We start from the raw sequence: 24,654 nt of genomic DNA, 5'->3' as shown, positions 1-24,654 counted from the left end.
TGGTAACTTGAATCCACAGGAACAAATGAAGAGAACCAGCAGTAGTGAATAAAAAGGTTAATATAACAAACCTCAAAGTATATACTTGCTCTCCTTTCTCTTCTCAGCTTATTTAATAGGCATAAACTTATATAAATTAATAATCATACCCATAGATCGCTGGTTTTATAACACATATAGCTATAATTTATATAACAATAGTACACAAAGGGGGAAGAAGGAGTAGAGCTATATACAAGCGACATTTCTATATTTTGGGACTTCCCTCGTGGTCCAGTGGGTAAGACTCCACGCTCCCAACGCAGGGGGCCTGGGTTCGATCCTGGGCCAGGGAACTAGATCCCGCATGCATGCCGCAACTAAAGAACCTGCATGCTGCAACGAAGATCCTGTATGCCGCAACTAAGACCCAGTGCAGCCCAAATAAATAAATATATATTTTTAATTTCTATATTTTACTGGAATTAAGTTAGTAAAAATCTGAAGTTGATTCAGGTAAGGTAAGATGTATATGATTAGCCCTAGAGCAACCACTAAGAATAACAAATAGTGGAAAAGTTGTTAAAGGAACTAAAAAGTTATTTAGAAAATATTTACTTCATGCAAAAGAAAGCAGTAAAGAAGGAATAGAAGGCCACAAGGAAAATACAAGACACATAGAAAACAAAAGATAAAATGGCAGACATGAATCCAGCTGTTTCAATAATCACCTTAACTGTTAATGATTAAACAATCAAAAGGCAGATATTGTATAACTGGATAAAAATCAAGATCTTAACTGTATGTTGTCTACAGTAGACAAACTTCATAGTCAGACTCTTCCAAAAAATGGGAGGGCCTCATTCCATGAGGCCAATATTGCTCTGCTACCCAAACCAGAGAAAGACAACATAAGAAGGGAAAACTGCAGGTCAATATCTCTAATGAATACAGAGACAAAAATCCTCAACAAAATACTAGCAAAGTGAATTCAGCAGCATAACAAAAGGATTTTACACTGTAACCAACTTGGATTTATTCCAGGAATGTGAGCTGTTTAACATATGAAAATCGATTAATGTAGTATACCATATCAATAGGATAAGGGACAAAACCACACAATCATCTCAATGAACCCAGAAAAAAAGCATTTGACAAAACTGAGCACTTCTTCATGTTGAACATGAAGTATTCCAGCAAACTAGGAATACAAAGAAACTTCCTCAACTAGTTAAAGGGCATCTACCAAAAGAACCCTAACTAACATTATACTTAATGACAAAGACTGGAGATCAGCAAGACCCACTTAAGATCAAGAATAAGACAAGGATGTACATTTTTACCACTTCTATTCAACATTTTATTGGAGGTTTAATCCAGGACAATTAGACATGAAAAATAAATAAAAGGTATCTAGACTGTAAAGGAAGAAATAAAACTATATTTATATATTGCACAATCTTATATATAGAAAATCCTGAGGAATCCACAAAAAAAAGCTATTATAAGTAACAAATAAATTCAGCAAATTTTCAGGATATAAGACTAATATATATAAAACAGTTGCATTTCTGTACAGTAGCAATGAATAAATAGAAAATGAAATTGAGAAAACAATTCCATCTACAATAAAATAGAATTTAAAAACCTTAGGAATCAATTTAACAAAATAAGTGCAAAACTTATATTCTGAAAAGTACAAAACACCACTGAGGTAGAATGTCACTGAGAGTTACAGAATAGGGAGCCCCAAGAATCTCTCTCTCCACTGAAGCAATAACTAAGCTGGCAAAAACTGTCAGAATCAGCTGGAGGGGTGTTTAATGAAGAAAGAAGCTGCTAAATTCTGATAAGAGAGCACTGTGGTATTTTTGCCACAGCCATCTCACATTTTCTAGTTCAGTGATGGCCAAGGGGATGGTGAGCCATGTTCCTGGTGTGACTTGTTGCTACTAGAGGAGGCAGTACAGACCCTGTTCTTCAAGCATTATGGTTGTGCATTTTTGACCTGTCTGGTGACGTCCTGAGGAATTGGCTCAGGGCTTACCTTAATTTGACTCTCCCAAGCATTCCCTTAGAGCTGGAGTGGCCTCCCAGCTAGTGTTTGTGGAAAATATTTAAAGGTATGTACTGTCCACAGCTGCCTGGGTTAAGGGACAACAGACAGGACAAGCAGCAGACAGACTGAAAAGCCTAGAAGAGACTGGGAAAGGAGACATATGGGGGAATAGAGGCTTTGTAAAACTCCCATGTATACTGAGGAACCAGTACACAAGGGCACAAACATATCCAGAGCTAGCATATCCAGGGCTAGACACATGTTCAGCAAACACTGGAGAAGACCCTAAGCTTTCACCTCTGACTGCTTTTTAGGCTCTGTGTAGATAGGAAGTCAAGGCTGAAGAAGACTTGTAAATAGCTTGACCCAAAACTTCCAAAATTTAAAGAAAGATAGGAATCCAAGAAGCTCGATGAACACTGAGTAGGGTAAATTCAAAGAGATACATTATAATCAAGCTGTCAAAGCCAAAGAAGGAGAGAATCTTGAAAACAGCAAGAGGGAAGTGACTAATCTTGTACAGGAGATTCTCAATAAGGTCAACAGCCAGTTTCTCATCAGAAACCACGGAGGTCAAAAGACAGTGGCATAGCATAGTGCTGAAAGAAAAGAAACCATAACCAAGGATTCTATCACCAACAAAACTACCCTTCAGAAATGAAGGAGGGCTTCCCTGGTGGTGCAGTGGATAAGAATCTGCCTGCCAATGCAGGGGACACGGGTTCGATCCCTGGTCCGGGAAGATCCCACATGCCGTGGAGCAACTAAGCCCGTGCGCCACAACTACTGAAGCCTGTGTGCCTAGAGCCCATGCTCTGCAATAAGAGAAGCCACTGCAGTGAGAAGCCCACACACCACAATGAAGAGTAGCCCCTGCTCACTACAACTAGAGAAAGCCTGTGTGCAGCAACAGAGACCCAACACAGCCAAAAATAAAATTAAAAAAAGAAAGCAAGAAAAGAAATGAAGGAGAAGGAATTCCCTGGCAGTCCAGTGGTTAGGACTTGGCACTCTCACTACCAGGGCCCCAGATTTGATCCCTGGTTGGGAAACTAAGATCCCACAAGCCACGCAGTGTGGCCAAAAAAAAAAAAGTAGAGAAAGTTCATCACCAGTAAACCTACCCTACAAGGGATGCTAAAGGAAGTATTTCAGAATAAAATGAAAAGGCAGTAGACAGTAACTCAAAGCCAGACAAAGAAATAAAGAACACTGGTAAAAGTTACTAAAATAACAGATACAAAAGCCAAGTATCTTTTTTCTTTTGTTTTTTTGGCCTCACCAGCCGACATGCAGGATCTTAGTTCCCCGACCAGGGATCAAAGCCGTGCCCCCTATAGTGGAAGCACAGAGTCTTCACCACTAGACCACCAGGGAAGTCCTTCTTTTGTTTTTAAAAGCCAAGTATATTGTATTTTTGGTTAGTAACTTTTTTTCTATGTGATTTAAAAAGCAAATGCATAAAACATCTATTATAAAATCTATGTTAATAGATATAAAATGTATAAGTACATAATTCAGGACAGTAGCAATACAAAGGAAGGAAGGCACTGTATACAAGCAGAATTTTGATATGCTAATGAAGGTAACTTAGTATCAATTCAAACGAGATTGTTATAAAATTAAGGTGTTAATTATAATCCCCATGGTAACCACTTAAGAAAATCACTTAAAAATATTTGAGGGAATTCCCTGGCAGTGGTGGAGAGGACTCCATGCTTCCACTGCACCCCTGAACCCCAGCTCAGGAACTAAGATCCCGCATGCCATGTGGTACAGCCAAAAAAAAGAAAAAAGGCAGAGTAAGTATTTCCTTATCAGTAATCCCTTTAAATGGATTAAATTAAAAGGTAGATTGGCAGAATGAATTTAAAAAATAATCACACTAAATCTTGTCTCTAAGAGACTCACTTTATTTATTTTAAAAAATAAACATGATATTCACTGAGCAGACATTTTTTTTTTTTTTTTTGGCTGCACCATGTGGCTTGTGGGCATCTCAGTTCCCTGACCAGGGATTGAGCCTGTGCCCCCTGCAATGGAAGCACAGAGCCCTAACCACTGGACCACCAGGGAATTCCCACAAGAGACTCACTTTAGATCCAATGACACAAATAGGCTGAAGTGAAAAAATAAAAACAGATATTCCTTGCAAGTATTGTAGTAACCAAAAGAGAGCTGAGGTGGCTATAATAGTATTTAACAAAATAGACTTTATGTCAAAATTGTTACAAGAGACAAAGATATTACATATTTTATTTATTTATTTATTTATTGGCCACACTATGTAACATGTAGGATCTCAGTTCCCTGACCAGGGATTGAACCCGGGCCACAGCAGTGAAAGCCTGGAATCCTAACCACTAGGCCACCAGGGAACTCCGACATATCCATTTTAAAACGTTAAGAAGGGACTTCCCTGGTGGCACAGTGGTTAAGAATCCGCTTGCCAATGCAGGGGACGGTTTAGATCCCTGGTCTGGGAAGATCCCACATGCCATGGAGCAACTAAGCCTGTGAGCCACAACTACTGAGCCCAGGCACTGCAACTACTGAAGCCCACGCGCTCTAGGGCCCATGTGCCACATCTACTGAGCCCACATGCTGCAACTACTGAAGCCTGCGTGCCTAGAGCCCATGCTCTGCAACAAGGAAAGCCACCACAATGAGAAGCCCGTGCACCACAATGAAGAGTAGCCCCCACTTGCTGCAACTAGAGAAAGCCTGGGCACAGCAACGAGGACCTAACGCAGCAAAAAAAAATAATAAAATGTTAAGAAGATATAGCAATTATAATCACATAATATATAACAACAGTACCCCAAAATATATGAAGCAAAAATTGACAGAATTGAAGGGAGAAATACACAGTTATGCAATAATTGTTGAAGACTTCACTACTTTATTTTATTTATTTTTTATTGAGATATAATTGACATGTAACATTATATTAGTCTCGGTATACAACATAATTTTTTTCTTGTGATGTGAACTTTTAGGATTTAATCTCTTAGAAACTTTCAAAAATACAATACAGTGTTATTAACTATAGTCACTATGCTGTATATTACATCCTGAGGACTTAACTTATTTTATAAATAAGAAGTTTGTATATTTTGACCACTTTTATCCATTTTGCTCACCTCTCACTCCCAATCTCTGGCAACCACAAACTGTTCTCTGTATCTGTGATTTGGTTTTCTTTGTTTTTTGTTTGTTTGTTTTTAGACTCCTCATGTAAGTGAACCCATATGGTATTTGTCTTTCTCTGACTTATTTCACTTAGCATAATGTCCTCAAGGTCCATCCATGTTGTTGCAAATGGCAGCATTTCCTGATATCATTGTGGTTTTAATGTGTATTTGCCTGATAATTGTGATAATTGTGAGCAACTGTTTTTTTGGCTGCATTGGGTCTTAGTTGCTGCGCATGGCCTTTATCTAGTTGTGGCGAACAGGTGCTACTCTTCATTGAGGTGTGTGGGCTTCTCATTGCGGTGGCTTCTCTTGTTGTGGAGCACGGGCTTTAGGTACACAGGCTTCAGTAGTTGCAGCACGTGGGCTCAGTTGTTGTGGCACGCGGGCTCTAGGGTGCGTGGGCTTCAGTAGTCGTAGTGCGCAAGCTCAGTAGTGGTGGCTCGCGGGGTCTAGACCGCAGGCTCAGTAGTTGTGGTGCACAGGCTTAGTTGCTCCACGGCATGTGTGATCGTCCCAGACCAGGGGTTGAACCCATGTCCCCTGCATTGGTAGGTGAATTCGTAATCACTGCACCACCAGGGAAGTTCTTGAGCACCTTTTCATGTACCTGTTGGCCATCTGTATGTCTTCTTTGGGAAGAAAATGTCTGTTTAGCTCCTCTGCCCATTTTTAAATCAGATTTTTTTTTTTTGCTATTCAGTTATATGAATTCTTTATGTGTTTTGTATATTAATTGTTTATCAGATATATGATTTGCAAGTATTTTCTCCCATTCGGTAGGTTGCCTTTTCATTTTGTTGATGGTTTCCTTACAGTACAGAGCTTTTCAGTTTGATGTAGTCCCACTTGTTTATTTTTGCTTTTGTTGCCTTTGCTTTTGGTGTCAAATCAAAAAAAAAAAAACTGCCAATTCAGATGTCAAGGAGCTTATTGCCTATGTTTTCTTCTACGAGTTTTAAAGCTCTAGGTCTTATGTTTAAATCTTTAATCCATTTTGACTTGATTTTTGTATATGATGTAAGATAGGGTCCAGTTTCATTCTTTTGCATGTGGCTGTCCAGTTTTTCCAACACCATTTATTGAAGCTTTTGTCTTTTCCCAATTGTTTATTTTTGTTAGTTAATTAATAGCCATGAATTAATTAGCCACATATGCATGGGCTTTTTTATAGCTCTGCTTTCTGTTCCATTGATCTATGTGTCTGTGTTTATGCCTATACCATACTGTTTTGTAATATAGTTTGAAATCAGAGAGTATAATGCCTCCAGCTTTGTTCTTCTTTCTCAAGATTGCTTTGACTATTCACTGTCTTTCATGTTTCCAGAAAGCATGTGGGATTGTTTGTTCTATTTCTGTGAAAAATGCCATAGGATTTTGATAGGTATTTCACTGAATCTGTAGATTGCTTTGGGTAGTACGGATATTTTAACAACATTATTTCTTCCAATCCATGAGCACAGAATATCTTTCCATTTATTTGTGTTTTCTTCAATTTTTTTCATCAGTGTCTTATAGTTTTTGGTGTACAGGTCTTTCACATCCTTGGTTAAATTTATTCCTAGGTATTTTATTCTTTTTGATGCAATTGTAAATAGAATTGTTTTTCTTAATTTCATTTTCTGACAGTTCGCTGTTAGTGTATAGAAATGCAACTGAATTTTGCATATTGACTTTGTATCCTGCAACTTTACTGAGTTCACTGACTAATTGTAACCGTTTTTTCGGTTGAGTTTTTAGGTTTTCCTAGATATATTATTATGTCATTTGCAATTAGAGACCGTTTTACTTCTTTCTTTCCAATTTGGATGCCTTGTATTTCTTTTACTTGCCTAATTGCTGTGGCTAGGGCTCCCAGTACTATGTGGAATAAGTGGCAAGAGTGGGCATCCTTGTTCTGTTCTTTACCTTAGAGGAAAAGCTTTAAACTTTTTACCATTGAGTATGATATTAGCTGTGGATACTTTAAATAATGAACGGAAGACCATCCATCCAAAAATGATGAAGATCAAAAATGAAATAGAAGACTGTATGATACCTTAAACCAACTAGAACTAACAGAAATACATGATCTCCACCCAACAACAGGATATAGATTCTTCTCAAGTGAAAATGTATATTCTGTAGGATAGACCATATGGTAGATCACAGGATGAGTCTCAGAAATTTTTAAAAGATTGGAACCATACAAAGTTTCTTCTCTAACCATGATGGAATGAAACTAGTCATCAATAACAGAAAGAAAAACTGGAAAATTCACAAATATTGGAAATTAAACAACACACTCTTAACCAGTGGGTCAAATAATACATCACAAGGAAAATTAGAAAACACTTTGAGATGAATGAAAATGAAAACACAACATACCAAAACTTAAGGAATTATATAGCAAAAGCAGTGCTGATAGAGGAATTCATAGCTGCCCTGGCCTACATTTAAAAAGAAAGATGTTGAGCTTCCCTGGTGGCGCAGTGGTTGGGAGTCTGCCTGCCAATGCAGGAGACACGAGTTCGAGCCCCGGTTCGAGCCCTGGTCTGGGAAGATCCCACATGACGCGGAATAACTAAGCCCGTGTGCCACAACTACTGAGCCTGCGTGTCTGGAGCCTGTGCTCCTCAACAAGAGAGGCCACGATAGTGAGAGGCCTGTGCACCGCGATGAAGAGTGGCCCCCGCTCGCCGCAACTGGAGAAAGCCCTTACACAGAAACGAAGACCCAACGCAGACAAAAATAAATAAATTAATTCATTAATTAAAAAAAAAAAGAAAGATGTCAAATTAACAACCTAACTTTATACCTTAAGGAACTAGAAAAAGACGAGCAAATAAAACCCAAAGCTAGCAGAAGGAAGGAAATAATAAAGATTAGAGTAGTGATAAATAAATAAAGAATAGAAAAACAATAGAGAGTTTAATGAAATAGAGAAAAAACGTCAACAAATGTTGGCTTTTTGAAAAGATCAACAAAATTGACAAACTTTTATAGCTAAGCTAAGAAAAAAAGAGAAGACATAAATTAGTAAAATCAGATATGAAACTGGGTACATTACTCGGACTTCGTAGAAAAATGATTATAGGATAATAATGAATAATTGTACACCAACAAGTTAGATAACCTAGATGAAATGGACAAATACTTGAATTACCAATACTGCCTCAAGAAGAAATAGGAAATCTGAATAGATGTATATCAAGAGATTGAATCAGTCATTAAAAACCTCCCAACAAAGAAAAGCCCTGGACTAGATAGCTTCACTGGTGAATTCTACCAAACTTTTAAAGAAGAATTAACACTAATCCTTCTCACATTCTTCCAAAATATATAAGAGGGAGTGATTCTAAAGCCAGCATTACTCTGTTACCAAAGCTAGAAAAAGATATCACAAGAAAGAAAATTACAGAATCAACAAAATACTAGCAAACTGAATCCAGCAGCATATTAAAAGGATTATACACCAAGACCAAGTGGGATTTTCCCCAGGAATTTTAAGTGTGGTTCAACATCAGGAAATCAATCAGGGTAATACATTTCATTAAAAGAATGAAGGAACAAAACCATCTGATCATTTCAATTGATGCCAAAAAAGCATTTGATAAAATCCAACACCTTTTTGCCATAAAAATCAATTCCTGATTTCAAAACTTAGCAAACTAGGAGTAGAAGGGAACTTCTTCTACATGATAAAAGGCATTTATCCAAAACCGACAGTTAACATCATACTCAATGATAAAGCACCAAAAGCTTTCCCCTAAGACTGGGAACAAGACAAGGATGTCTGCTTTCACCACTGCTGTTCAACATTGTACTAGAAGTTGCAGCCAGAGCAATTAGGCAAGAAAAAAAGACATGTAAAATGGAAAAGAAGTAGAATTACCTCTTTTCACACATGATACTATATATGGAAAATCCTACATATAGAAAATCCTAAAGAATCCATGAAAATTTATTAGAGTGAATGAATGAATTCAGCAAAGTTGAAGGGTATAAGATCAATATACAAAATTCACTTGTATTTCTGTACACAAGCAATAAGCACTCAAAAAAGGAAATTGAGAATACAATTCTTTTTACAATAGCATCAAAAAGAGTAAAATACTTAGGAATAAATCTAACCAAGGAGATGCAAAACTTGTAAACTGAAAACTATAAAACATAGCTGAAATAAATTAAAGAAGACTGAAATAAATGGAAAGGTATTCGTGTATAGGCATTGGCAGACTTATTATTAAGATGGCAGTACTTCCCAAAGGGATTTACAAAATCAATATAATCCTTTTCAAAATCCCAGCAGCTTTTCTGCAGAAATGGAAAAGCTGATCCTAAAATTTACATGGAATTGTAAGTGACCTGGAATAGTTAAAACAATCTTGAAAAAGGAAAACAAAGTTGGAGGACTCACAATTCTTGACCTCAAACTTACTACAAAGTTACTTTGTATCAAAAAACATGGTATCAAGAGAAAGAGGAGACAAGCCACAGACTAGGAGAAAATATTTTCAAAAGATGTATCTGATAAAGGACTGTTATCCAAATATACAAAGAACTCTGAAAATTCAATAATAAGAAAATGAACAACCCAGTTAAAAATGGACAAAAGACCTGATCAGATACCTCACCAGAGAACATATACAGGTGACAATGAAGCATATGAAAAGATTCTCCACATCATATATCATTAGGGGATTGCAACTTTAAACAACATTGCAATATCACTACACACCCCTCAGGATTGCTTTGCTCACTACACCATGATGCTTCTGTAGGTATTCATTTTCATCCATGTAACCTTTTAGGATTACTCTTTTTTTTTTCCAATAAATTTATTTATTTATTTTTGGCTGTGTTGGGTCTTTGTTGCTGCATGCGGGCTTTCTCTAGTTGCGGCAAGCAGGGGCTACTCTTCGTTGTGGTGCGCGGGCTTCTCATAGGGGTGGCTTGTCTTGTTGCGGAGCACTGACTCTAGGCGCATGGGCTTCAGTAGTTGTGGCATGCAGGGTCAGTAGTTGTGGCTTGCAGGCTCTAGAGTGCAGTTTCAGTAGTTGTGGCACACAGGCTTAGTTGATCCGCGGCATGTGAGATCTTCCCAGACCAGGGCTCGAACCCGTGTCTCCGGTATTGGCAGGTGGATTCTTAACCACTATGCCACCCGAGAAGTCCAGGATTACTCTTATCTTTACTGATATTTTTGTTTTCCCGATATAATACTAACTTGTTTTTACCACACCGATATAGCCATGTGATGTTTGCATTATAGCACACTTTAGCAGTTATCAAGTATATACTACCTGGATATTAGATTTTTTTAAATTAAATTCTCCACCAAAGCTTGTGTAATATCTTGCCTATATTGAGTCCTAAAAGAATAGTTAGTAGGTGAATTGTTCCTAGCTGAAGCAAAGAAGGCTTTGTGGAGGAAGTAGATTTGAGCACACCCTTGAAGTATTTGTGGAATCCAATGCATGGAGAGATCTAAAGATAGAAGAGCTATGGAGCAAAGTCATAGTAGCTGCAAGTACAATGCATTCAGGATGTATGTATTAAATTAAAAATTCCTGAATGAGGATGTGGCAGTAGGAATGGAAATCTGAAACGTTTCAGAAACTAGGTCTCATTTTGTGATATTGAACATGGGCAAGGTCCCTAGCACTTGGAGATTTGGGGGTAGGACACCAACCCCTGAAGAAACCCTATATTTCCAAAGAACTTGAGATGATAGTCTATTATGTCAATCGTACTTATATTTTTAAAGGGAAGGAAACAATGTTGACCTTGTAAAAAGAATGTTGGAGCATGAAATAAAACACCCAACTTGTTTTGGGTTTTGCTAATGAGCATGGTTATTATGCTTATATTATCTGTCACTAGATGGAGTCCATGAGTCCAGGCAACTTTTGGTTTGACTTTTCTGCATAACTCTTCCTATGATTCCTGTTCTGTGCCTTTGAAAGGTGGAGTAATACTTTTTTAAAAAAAATTGACAAATGGGTTTGAATGGCAGAATTTTTAGATTTGCCTTACAAGAAAAACTATTAGTTTATAAAACAGCAAAGTGATCTTTTCAATTCTTCACATTCCCACACTCCAAATTTCTTTTTGGAAAAGATCTCTAAAAACCAGTTTAATATCAGTTCTAAATCTTTCTGGTATTGAGTGTTTTAATATAATTAATTATTGAATGTGAATTTAAAAATTAAGTTGTTATCCTCTGTTCGAGTGCCCTCCCCCATCCCGAAGCACTGTTGATTTCAACCCAGTTATACATTTCCCCCCACCTCCTGTAAATTTTGCCTCAAATACTAGTAAGAACAATTGTTACACTGCTTACTAAGTGTCAATATTTAGCACAGCACAGCAGGTACCTGCATTTCTAAAACCTTACATGGCATAAGGCATCATGAGAGAAAGGCCCAGATAGGTAATTTTTCTTTATCAAGGCTGCCAAAGGTAAGAATCCTGAGGCTGATAATAGGTAATACTTATAAGCTTACTTTGCCAATTGTTTTATGTTGGGACTAGGCAACACGTAGATGAGTACATGAAGTAGTTGCAGAAGGTTATCTTGGGAGCTCTCTAGGCCCCAGTTAAACTTGCTCAGTTAGTCTGTATACAAGGCAACATGTGGACAAGTTATGATCGAATTCCTTTTTTGTCTTTCTGCTACAGCACGTGCCCTTATAGTCGGCCTCCTTTTGACTATGGACATTTTCCAGGTTCAGTGCCAGAATGCCTTGGTTATTATGAAGAAAGATACCAAGACCATGAAGCTATGTTTTCAGCTTTAAATAGAGAATGTCTTTTTAGAGACTGTCCTTTTAGAGACTACCCAGATGAACGTGCTCACAGCGAAGATTTTTGGAGTTGTGAGAGCTTGGATGGGACCTCTTACTGTAACAGTCATAGCCACAGTGGGGAAGAATACTTAAATCCCATGCCTCAGCTGGACACTGGAGCCTTGGAAAGTGTCTCCACAGCCCCGACATCAACTCCCTCTAACATCCAGCAAGTCAATGTCACTGACATTGATGAGGAGGAAGAAGAAAAAGTGCTCAGGAATTTATAATTATAAAACAAATATGTACAGAAAATAAACATCTCTTAAAATATATTCTGGGTCACTTGATATGAAAAAAAGCACCTAGAATGCTTTGTTGAGAGTTTTCAGCTGTGATCTGAGGAGTCAAAACCAAATGCAATTTATGCCTTCATAACTTTTTTTTAATTGGAAAAGAAAGTAAAGTAAATATATATATTTTTTATTATTTTCTGCTTTATAAAAAGTGAATCAGTCATACATATACATCTGTTCCCATATCCCTTCCCTCTTGCGTCTCCCTCCCTCCCACCCTTCCTATCCCACCCCTCCAGGCGGTCACAAAGCACTGAGCTCATCTTCCTGTGCTATGCGGCTGCTTCCCACTATCTATCTACCTTACGTTTGGTACTGTATATATGTCCATGCCTCTCTCTCGCTTTGTCACAGCTTACCCTTCCCCCTCCCCATATCCTCAAGTCCATTCTCAAGTAGGTCTGTGTCTTTATTCCTGTTTTACCCCTAGGTTCTTCATGACATTTTTTTTCTTAAATTCCATATATATGTGTTAGCATACGGTATTTGTCTTTCTCTTTCTGACTTACTTCAGTCTCTATGACAGACTGTATGTCTATCCACCTCATTACAAATAGCTCAATTTTGTTTGTTTTTATGGTGGAGTAATATTCCATTGTATATATGTGCCACATCTTCTTTATCCATTCATCCGATGATGGAAACTTAGGTTGTTTCCACCTCCGGACTATTGTGAATCTCTATTCACAATGAACATTGAACATTGTGGTGAACATTGCAATGAACATTTTGGTACATGTCTCTTTTTGAATTATGGTTTTCTCAGGGTATATGCCTATTAGTGGGATTGCTGGGTCATATGGTAGTTCTATTTTTAGTTTTTTAAGGAACCTCCATCCTGTTCTCCATAGTGGCTGTACCAATTCACATTCCCACCAGCAGTGCAAGAGTGTTCCCTTTTCTCCACACCCTCTCCAGCATTTATTGTTTCTAGATTTTTTTTTATTAGTTTCTGCTTTATAACAAAGTGAATCAGCCATACATATACATCTGTTCCCACATCCCTTCCCTCATGCATCTCCCTCCCTCCCATCCTCCCCATCCCACCCCTCCAGGCGGTCACAAAGCACCGAGCTGATGTCCCTGTGCTCTGCGGCTGCTTCCCACTATCTATCTGCCTTACGTTTGGTAGTGTATATACATCCATGCCTCTCTTTCGCTTTGTCACAGCATACCATTCCCCCTCCCCATATCCTCAAGCCTGTTCTCAAGTAGGTCTGTGTCTTTATTCCCGTTTTACCCCTAGGTTCTTCATGACATATTTTTTTAATTCCATATATATGTGTTAGCATACAGTATTTGTCTTTCTCTTTCTGACTTACTTCACTTTGTATGACAGACTCTAGGTGTATCCACCTCATTACAAATAGCTCAGTTTCGTTTCTTTTTATGGCTGAGTAATATTCCATTGTATATATGTGCCACATCTTCTTTATCCATTCATCCAATGATGGACACTTAGGTTGTTTCCAGCTCCGGGCTATTGTGAATAGAGCTGCAATGAACATTTTGGTACATGTCTCTTTTTGAATTATGGTTTTCTCAGGGTATATGCCTAGTAGTGGGATTGCTGGGTCATATGGTAGTTCTATTTGTAGTTTTTTAAGGAACCTCCATACTGTTCTCCATAGTGGCTGTACCAATTCACATTCCCACCAGCAGTGCAAGAGTGTTCCCTTTTCTCCACACCCTCTCCAGCATTAATTGTTTCTAGATTTTTTGATGATGGCCATTCTGACTGGTGTGAGATGATATCTCACTGTAGTTTTTTTTTTTTTTTTTTTTTTTTTTTTTTGCGGTATGCGGGCCTCTCACTCTTGTGGCCTCCCCCGTTGCGGAGCACAGGCTCCGGACGCGCAGTCTCCGGACGCGCAGGCTCAGCGGCCATGGCTCACGGGCCCAGCCACTCCGCGGCACATGGGATCCTCCCAGACCGGGGCACGAACCCGTATCCCCTGCATCGGCAGGCGGACTCTCAACCACTTGCGCCACCAGGGAGGCCCTCACTGTAGTTTTGATTTGCATTTCTCTAATGATTAATGATGTTGAGCATTCTTTCATGTGTTTGTTGGCAGTCTGTATATCTTCTTTGGAGAAATGTCTATTGAGGTCTTCTGCCCATTTTTGGATTGGGTTGTTTGTTTTTATGCTATTGAGCTGCATGAGCTGCTTATAAATTTTGGAGATTAATCCTTTGTCAGTTGCTTCATTTGCAAATATTTTCTCCCATTCTGAGGGTTGTCTTTTGGTCTTGTTTATGGTTTCCTTTGCTGTGCAAAAGCTTTTAAGTTTCATTAGGTCCCATGTGTTTATTTTTCTTTTTATTTCCATTTCTCTAGGAGGTGGGTCCAAAAGAACCTTGCTGTGATTTATGTCATAGAGTGTTCTGCCTATGTTTTCCTCTAAGAGTTTGATAGTTTCTGGCCTTACATTTAGGACTTTAATCCATTTTGAGCTTATTTTTGTGTATGGTGTTAGGGAGTGATCTAATCTCATACTTTGACATGTCCCTGTCCAGTTTTCCCAGCACCACTTATTGAAGAGGCTGTCCTTTCTCCACTGTACTTTCCTGCCTCCTTTATCAAAGATAAGTTGACCATATGTGCGTGGGTTTATCTCTGGACTTTCTATCCTGTTCCATTGAGCTATGTTTCTGTTTTTGTTCCAGTACCACAGTGTCTTGATTACTGTAGCTTTGTAGTATAGTCTGAAGTCAGGGAGCCTTATACCTCCAGCTCCGTTTCTCGTTCTCAAGATTGCTTTGGCTATTTGGGGTCTTTTGTTTTTCCAAACAAGTTTTGAAATTTTTTGTTCTAGTTCTGTGAAAATGCCAGTGGTAGTTTGATAGGGATTGCATTGAATCTGTAGATTGCTTTGGGTAGTAGAGTCATTTTCACAATATTGATTCTTCCAATCCAGGAACATAGTATATCTCTCCATCTATTTGTATCATCTTTAATTTCTTTCATCAGTGTCTTATAATTTTCTGCATACAGGTCTTTTGTCTCCTTAGGTAGGTTTATTCCTAGATATTTTATTCTTTTTGTTGCAATTGTAAATGGCAGTTTTCTTGATTTCACTTTCAGATTTTTCATCATTAGTGTATAGGAATGCCAGAGATTTCTGTGCATTAATTTTGTATCCTGCAACTTTACCAAATTCATTGATTAGCTCTAGTAGTTTTCTGGTAGCATCTTTAGGATTCTCTATGTATAGTATCATGTCATCTGCAAACAGTGACAGCTTTATTCTTCTTTTCCGATTTGGATTCCTTTTATTTCCTTTTCTTCTCTGATTGCTGTGGCTAAAACTTCCAAAACTATGTTGAATAAGAGTGGTGAGAGTGGGCAACCTTGTCTTGTTCCTGATCTTAGCGGAAATGGTTTCAGTTTTTCACCATTGAGGATGATGTTGGCTGTGGGTTTGTCATATATGGCCTTTATTATGTTGAGGAAAGTTCCCTCTATGCCTCCTTTCTGCAGGGTTTTTATCATAAATGGGTGTTGAATTTTGTCAAAAGCTTTCTCTGCATCTATTGAGATGATCATATGGTTTTTCTACTTCAATTTGTTAATATGGTGTATCACGTTGATTGATTTGCATATATTGAAGAATCCTTGCATTCCTGGAATAAACCCCAATTGATCATGGTGTATGATCCTGTTAGATTCTGTTTGCTAGTATTTTGTTGAGGATGTTTGCATCTATGTTCATCAGTGATATTGGCCTGTAGTTTTCTTTCTTTGTGACATCTTTGCCTGGTTTTGCTATCAAGGTGATGGTGGCCTCATAGAATGAGTTTGTGTGTGTTCCTCCCTCTGCTATATTTTGGAAGAATTTGAGAAGGATAGGTGTTAGCTCTTTTCTAAATGTTTGATAGAATTCGCCTGTGAAGCCATCTGCTCCTGGGCTTTTGTTTGCTGGAAGATTTTTTATCACAGTTTCAATTCCAGTGCTTGTGATTGGTCTGTTCATATTTTCTATTTCTTCCTGATTCAGTCTTGGCAGGTTGTGCATTTCTAAGAATTTGTCCATTTCTTCCAGGTTGTCCATTTTATTGGCATAGAGTTGCTTGTAGTAATCTCTCATGATCTTTTGTATTTCTGCAGTGTCAGTTGTTACTTCTCCTTTTTCATTTCTAATTCTATTGATTTGAGTCTTCTCTCTTTTTTTCTTGATGAGTCTGGCTAATGGTTTATCAATTTTGTTTATCTTCTCAAAGAACCAGCTTTTAGTTTTATTGATCTTTGCTATCATTTCCTTCATTTCTTTTTCATTTATTTCTGATCTGATTTTTATGATTTCTTTCCTTCTGCTAACTTTGGGGTGTTTTTGTTCTTCTTTCTCTAATTGCTTTAGGTGCAAGGTTAGGTTGTTTATTAGAGATGCTTCCTGTTTCTTAAGATGGGATTGTATTGCTATAAACTTCCCTCTTAGAACTGCTTTTGCTGCATCCCATAGGTTTGGGGTCGTCGTGTCTCCATTGTCATTTGTTTCTAGGTATTTTTTAATTTCCTCTTTGATTTCTTCAGTGATCACTTCGTTATTAAGTAGTGTATTGTTTAGCCTCCATGTGTTTGTATTTTTTACAGATCTTTTCCTGTAATTGATATCTAGTCTCATAGCATTGTGGTTGGAAAAGATACTTGATACAATTTCAATTTTCTTAAATTTACCAAGGCTTGATTTGTGACCCAAGATATGATCTATCCTGGAGAATGTTCCATGAGCACTTGAGAAAAATGTGTATTCTGTTGTTTTTGGATGGAATGTCCTATAAATATCAATTAAGCCCATCTTGTTTAATGTATCATTTAAAGCTTGTGTTTCCTTATTTATTTTCATTTTGGATGATCTGTCCATTGGTGAAAGTGGGGTGTTAAAGTCCCCTACTATGAATGTGTTACTGTCGATTTCCCCTTTTATGGCTGTTAGTATTTGCCTTATGTATTGAGGTGCTCCTATGTTGTGTGCATAAATATTTAGAATTGTTATATCTTCTTCTTGGATCGATCCCTTGATCATTATGTAGTGTCCTTCTTTGTCTCTTCTAGTAGTCTTTATTTTAAAGTCTATTTTGTCTGATATGAGAATTGCTACTCCAGCTTTCTTTTGGTTTCCATTTGCATGGAGTATCTTTTTCCATCCCCTTACTTTCAGTCTGTATGTGTCTCTAGGTCTGAAGTGGGTCTCTTGTAGACAGCATATATATGGGTCTTGTTTTTGTATCCATTCAACCAATCTGTGTCTTTTGGTGGGAGCATTTAGTCCATTTACATTTAAGGTAATTATTGATATGTATGTTCCTGTTCCCATTTTCTTAATTGTTTTGGGTTCGTTATTGTAGGTCTTTTCCTTCTGTTGTGTTTCTTGCCTAGAGAAGTTCCTTTAGCATTTGTTGTAAAGCTGGTTTGGTGGTGCTGAACTCTCTCAGCTTTTGCTTGTCTGTAAACGTTTTAATTTCTCCATCAAATCTGAATGAGATCCTTGCTGGGTAGAGTAATCTTGGTTGCAGGTTTTTCCCCTTCATCACTTTAAATATGTCCTGCCAGTCCCTTCTGGCTTGCAGAGTTTCTGCTGAAAGATCAGCTGTTAACCTGATGGGGATTCCCTTGTGTGTTATTTGTTGTCTTTCCCTTGCTGCTTTTAATATGTTTTCTTTGTATTTAATTTTTGACAGTTTGATTAATGAGTCTTGGCATATTTCTCCTTGGAATTATCCTGTATGGGACTCTCTGTGCCTCCTGGACTTGACTATTTCCTTTCCCATATGAGGGAAGTTTTCAACTATCATCTCTTCAAATATTTTCTCAGTCCCTTTCTTTTTCTCTTCTTCTTCTGGAACCCCTATAATTCGAATGTTGGTGCATTGAATGTTGTCCCAGAGGTCTCTGAGACTGTCCTCAGTTCTTTTCATTCTTTTTTCTTTCTTCTGCTCTGCAGTAGTTATTTCCACTATTTTATCTTCCACGTTACTTATCCGTTCTTCTGCCTCTGTTATTCTGCTATTGGTCCCATCTAGAGTATTTTTCATTTCATTTATTGTGTTTTTAATTGCTGCTTGATTCATCTTTAGTTCTTCTAGGTCCTTGTTAACTGTTTCTTGCATTTTGTCTATTCTATTTCCAAGATTTTGGATCTGGGAAATAGAATCTTGGATCATCTTTATCATCATTATTCTGAATTCTTTTTCAGGTAGACTGCCTATTACCTCTTCATTTGTTAGGTCTGGTGGGTTTTTATCTTGCTCCTTCTCCTGCTGTGTGTTTTTCTGTCTTCTCATTTTGCTCATCTTACTGTGTTTGGGGTCTCCTTTTTGCAGGCTGCAGGTTCGTAGTTCCCGTTGTTTTTGGTGTCTGTCCCCAGTGGCTAAGGTTGGTTTAGTGGGTTGTGTAGGCTTCCTGGTGGAGGGGACTAGGGCCTGTGTTCTGGTGGATGAGGCTGGATCATGTCTTTCTGGTGGGCAGGTCCACGTCTGGTGGTGTGCTTTGGGGTGTCTGTGGACTTATTATGATTTTAGGCCACCTCTCTGCTAATGGGTGGCGTTGTGTTCCTGTCTTGCTAGTTGTTTGGCATAGGGTGTCCAGCACTGTAGCTTGCTGGTCGTTGAGTGAAGCTGGATGCTGGTTTTGAGATGGAGATCTTTGGAAGATTTTCGCCGTTTGATATTATGTGGAGCCGGGAGGTCTCTTGTGGACCAGTGTCCTGAAGTTGCCTCTCCCAACTCAGAGGCACAGCACTGAAACCTGGCTCCTCAATTTGGGATCATTCGTTGTCTATTCATATATTCCACAGATGCAGGGTACATCAAGTTGATTGTGGAGCTTTAATCCGCTGCTTCTGAGGCTGCTGGGAGAGATTTCCCTTTCTCTTCTTTATTCTCACAGCTCCCGGGTCTCAGCTTTGGATTTGGCCCCGCCTCTCCGTGTAGGTTGCGGAAGGGCGTCTGTTCTTCCCTCAGGACAGGGTTAAAGGAGCAGCCGCTTTGGGGACTCTGGCTCATTCAGGCGGGGGGGGGGGGGTCGGGTGGGGGCGGGGAGGGAGGGTAGGTCGGGGGGGGCGGGGAGGGAGGGGCACGGAGGCGGGGCAAGCCTGCAGCGGCAGAGGCCGGCGTGACGTTGCACCAGCCCGAGGCGCGCAGTGCTGCGTCGTACTGCACAGGCTTCCCGGAGGGGAGGCGTGGACAGTGACCTGCACTCGCCCACAGGCCTCGTGGTGGCGGCAGCAGCCTCAGCATCCCACGCCCATCTCTGGGGTCCGCTCTTTCACCCGCGACTTGCGCCCGTCTGTGGAGCTCCTTTAAGCAGCGTTCTTAATCCCCTCTCCTCGTGCACCAGGAAACAGAGGGGAGAAAAAGTCTCTTGCCTCTTCGGCAGGTCCAGACTTTTTCCCGGACTCCCTCCCGGCTAGCTGTGGCGCATGAGCCCCTTCAGGCTGTGTTCACACCGCCAACCCCAGTCCTCTCCCTGCGCTCCGACTGAAGCCCGAGCCTCAGCTCCCAGCGCCGCCCGCCCCGGCGGGCGAGGAGACAAGCCTCTCGGGCTGGTGAGTGCCGGTTGGCACTGATCCTCTGTGCGGGAATCTCTCCGCTTTGCCCTACCCAGGTACGTGGGGAGTTTCTTGCCTTTTGGGATGTCTGTGGTCTTCTGCCAGCGTTCAGTAGGTGTTCTGTAGGAGTTGTTCCACGTGTAGCTGTATTTCTGGTGTATCTGTGGGGAGGAAGGTGATCTCCACGTCCTATCCATTCATCTATTGATGGACACTTAGTTAGCTTCCATCTCTTGTATTTCCCCAAATTATTTGACCAAATATTGTCAGAATATCTAAAAGGCTTGGGTTCCAACTAACACCTTTAGAGAAAGACTGCTCTTGGCTTTCTAAATTTGATAATTCAGCTACTTGAAAGTTGGGACTAAATCTATTTTCAGTCTATTTGCAGTGAAAAGAATAATGCTGCTGTGAACATTGGGGTGCGTATATCTTTTCGAATTAATGTTTTCCTTTTCTTTGGATATATACCCAGGAGTGGAATTGCTGGATCATATTATGGCTCTATTTTTAGTTTTTTGAGGAGCCTTCATGCTGTTTTCCATAGTGGCTTCACCAGTTTACATTTCTGAAAACAATGTACTAGGGTTCCCTTTTCTCCACGTCTGTGCCAACATTTGTTATTTGTAGACTTTTTGGTTATAGCCATTCTGAGAGGTGTGAGGCAATATCTCCAACAGATCTTGTTCTTATAGACAAATTCGTTGTGGGAATCCCTTTGTAAGGCAGTGGGATAATATAGAGGATAGTTCAGTGTGTCCTAACTATCTGTCTTCAGGCTAGTCCTTCCCCAATCTTCATTTTAATGGCTGTTGAGTCAGGGCTACTCTTTTAATCTTCTTCCTTCTGATCAGAAGTCAGTTTAGATTGTTTACAGATCCACAATATAATTTGGGCTGGGAAATATGGGTATCTTTTAGGTGAAACAATATCCAATAGCAGTTAAGCATGCCTAGCTGCAAATGCCCATATCTGCTCATTTATAGCTCTTCAAACCACTGTTAGCTCTGAGTAGAGACCTATAGACTAAACAAAACCCTGCCCTATTGGAATGAATTCATTTGCCTCTCCAAGTCATCACAGTGAAATTCTCTAAGCTTGAAACCACAAGCACTTTCTAATAGGTTTCAAGGCCTTATTTGTTCTTATTGTAGATTGGAGGTAACCATATTTGTGATAAGAATAACTTCCTTTCAAAGTGTGTTGAATGCCACTCAGACTGTTCTGTGCTTTGGACAAATCTGCTCTTCTTATTTGCAAATAAAAATTTCTTTCACTGCAAATAGAGTGAAAATAGATTTAGTCCCAACTTCAAGTAGTTGAATTATCAAATTTAGAAAGTCAAGAGCAGTCTTTTTCTAAGGGTGTTAGTTGGAACCCAAGCCTTTTAGATATTCTGACAATATTTGGTCAAATAATTTTGGGAAATATATGCTGTGTCCCCACCTTGGAGAGTGCCAATGCCTATTGTCTTTGCAAAGCTTCTCAAAAATCTTGACGTGACATGTTAAGCTCTGTTTATCTCAGAGCTCCCCTACCTGAGCATGAGTATCCTTTTTTCTTTTAACATAATGTCTACTAACAGAATTCACTCCGGAAAATGCTGCTTATTGCTGTTGCTTCGGTTTTCAGTCGTTGGCTTCACATATGGTTTTCTGCATTGATCGGAAAAAATCCTTAAATCGTTTACTGAAAGAAGGTGGTGACTAATTAAACTGTATTCTGCATTAAGTATCTGATGGTCTTAGAAGACAGAAGAACTGAAACCTAGAGCTGTTATAAATTTTGGTTGTCCACTAAACTGACTTTTTAATGAAAGTTGATATTGCACCCAAGAATTTGAGTGGGCAAATGTGCTAAATTCCCACATAAGTGTATTTTTCACAGTGAAAACCAGCTGTCAGAAGGATTATTCCTGAGCCAAAAATACAAGCTACTTTTGAGAGTTCCAGTTTGGAAATGATTTCAAAATGAAATTCTGGGGATTCTATGCATTACTTGCAATATTTTAAAGTAGTATAATTTTGATGTGAACAGTGTAATTCTGAAAAATCTGTCCTACATGTTAGAACAGACTCTGCTGAGGAATATCCTGTTCTAGCTTTCTGAATCATCTTAACTTTTTAGGATTTTAGAGAAATTCCAAGAGTTTCACAATAAAACTAGTTTTCTGAAAACAAGTGTGGAAGGAGTTACTTTCTAATTCTACTTGATGAAAAATTCCACATCCTCTAGACAGATTTACCCTTTATCTCTACTTTCCTCACTCTAACTGCCTGACCAAACCCTACGTGTCTCTTTTCTGATGGGTAACACGCGCAAATCTTAGTAAACTTTTCACTAAATGATGAATGCTTGCAGAAAAAAGGGGGAGATGGAGATGTAGGAGGAGGACCATTTACTGCACCTTAAATCCCTGGCTCCTCTGAAACCACTTCAGGGAAATGTTTTATTTCTAAAAAATAATGAACAGCATTTTATATGTATTCTTTTTCAGAGGAAGATCTTCCAAAAGCTATGTTCGTGCCTGTATTCCCTGGGACACTGTCTGTGGAGGCTGATAAGCCCTCCTGGAAAGGGTCTTTTAAGCTGTGCATAATTACATGGGTCACTGGCAATGGAAAGGTATGGGGGTGACCAACCGTCCTGGTTTGCCCAGTACTGAGGGGTTGCAGGGGTGGAGGTCATGGGACCTAGGACCAGTGATAAAAACAGAAAATTCCTGGACAAACTGAGATAAACTGATCATTCTAGTGAATACAGTGAGTACATAATCAACTGGATCTATGCAGATCTATGCTTATGCACATTGTGCAATGCAGATGTAGAGTTTGAAATGACTGAACTTCACTCACGAAGGCAGATTATAGCTGAACTTGTGTTGGGCCTATTAGAAAGGCATGGAGTAAGTTACAGGATACATGCAGACTGTAAGAGAGCTGAAGATACATAACTGTTAGTGCCTGGGTTGCTTTTATTAGGTAGCTTCAAGTTTGCTTAAAGACAAAAGAAAAATGGTCAAAGCTGTACCTTTTAGTGATATTTCACTATATAAACCAGGGAGAGAAAACATTTTTGTGAATATGGAGTCTTTGTTTTTTTTTTTTTTGTTTGTTTGTTTTTTTTTTGTGGTACCTGGGCCTCTCACTGTTGTGGCCTCTCCTAATGCAGAGCACAGGCTCCGGACGCACAGGCTCAGCGGCCATGGCTCACGGGCCCAGCCACTCCGCGGCATGTGGGATCCTCCCGAACCGGGGCACGATCCCGTGTCCCCTGCATCGGCAGGCGGACTCTCAACCACTGCACCACCAGGGAAGCCCTGGAGTCTTTGTTTTAAACTTTCTTACTGTTTCCCCAACAATGATAGTGGAATATTGGCCAGAGTCCTTAGGACAATGCAAAGCTGGGCTGTTTTGGCACACATAATATTCCAACTCGATACATTTTTAAGTGTCTCTGAGACACTAGATATGGTGGTGTTTTTCAGATGTGGTCAGTGCACCGCTTCCAACAAAATGATCTGGGATTCTTGTTAAAAATGCAGCCATTCCCTATATCTATAGAATCAGAATCTCTCTGGCTAGAGCCTGGGAATATACATTTTTAATAAGCTCCTCAGGTGATTCTTAAGCACTCCTACCTTTGACACCATGTAAAGTTTGCAAGACATTTAAATTTTTGTTATGAAAACAATATAACTGTACTAAAGGGAATCTTCAGAGAAGAAAAAACCTGTAATCCATCCAATAATTGTTTTTATTTTATGATGGTCTTTCTATATTTGCCCATATACACACATTTTTCACACAGTTGTACTCACAACACATACACAATTTTGCATATACACAAATTTGCATTTCCTCAATATTTTATCACGAGCTGTTTTTCATACTCTGAGCTTCCTAAGTGATGACTTTTCATGTTTGCATAATATTGCTTCAGGCAGATGTGCCATAACTAATCATATGAAAGGGTTGGGTTTGCAGTTTCAGTAATTTGTCCTAGTAAATTTCAAAGATGAGATTTCAGAGTGAGCTCTCTTACAGACTAGAGGCTTTTATATGAGAGAAAAGTAAATTTTTAACTAGTTCAATCCACTATAATTTTGTGTTTTCTGTCACATGCAGCTGGAGCAGATTCTAACTCATTCAGAATTCTTCCCCTCCAGAAAGTTTTCTCTAACCCTCAAAGACTTAGTTGTTCCTGCTTTGTATTCCCACAGCACCTTCATTTATATCTCCCACTACTTTCTAAGTTCCTTGAGGGCCAACCAGGGCAAGTATTTTAGAAATTAGAAAAATAAATATATGGTGGCCAACAGACTAACAGACACAACTCTGTACTCTCGGCTTCAGTGACTAATGGGATTCATAAGCTGCCTGATAAGCACTGCTTCCCATGAGTGATTGCCCATGAGAATTACCAGTGAACTTAAAAAAAAAAAAAAAAAAAGCAGCAACAACAAAAATTCCTGGATCTCCAGAATTTGAATATTTGAGGATGGGAACTGGGTGTCTGTATCTTTTTTTTTTTAATAAATTTACTTATTTTATTTATTTATTTTTGGCTGTGTTGGGTCTTTGTTGCTGTGCACGGGCTTTCTCTAGTTGCGGTGAGCGGGGGCTACTCTTCGTTGCAGTGTGCAGGCTTCTCATTGCGGTGGCTTCCCTCATTGTGGAGCATGGGCTCTACGTGCACGGGCTTCAGTAGTTGTGGCACACGGGCTCAGTAGTTCTGGCTCAAGGGCT

At 39.2% G+C, this 24,654-nt stretch overlaps 1 protein-coding gene across 2 annotated transcripts in view; it reads left to right on the top strand.

The window, feature by feature from the left end:
* SOX30 (SRY-box transcription factor 30) overlaps nucleotides 1–12,337 on the top strand; it is a 42,073-nt gene extending 29,736 nt beyond the window's left edge. Inside the window, exon 5 of one of the 2 annotated variants that reach the window (XM_060092101.1) lies at nucleotides 11,896–12,337. In XM_060092101.1, the coding sequence (XP_059948084.1) occupies nucleotides 11,896–12,292 (397 nt within the window). In that variant the 3' untranslated portion in view covers nucleotides 12,293–12,337. The remainder of the gene's footprint in view (nucleotides 1–11,895) is intronic. The other variant, XM_060092102.1, reaches the window with a different exon arrangement.
* Nucleotides 12,338–24,654: the final 12,317 nt, after the last annotated feature.

This window comes from Mesoplodon densirostris, chromosome 3, assembly GCF_025265405.1.
Source record: "Mesoplodon densirostris isolate mMesDen1 chromosome 3, mMesDen1 primary haplotype, whole genome shotgun sequence".
NCBI lineage: Eukaryota > Metazoa > Chordata > Mammalia > Artiodactyla > Ziphiidae > Mesoplodon > Mesoplodon densirostris.
Note: the sequence above shows the minus strand (reverse complement) of the source record. Positions and strands in the feature narration are given on the sequence as shown.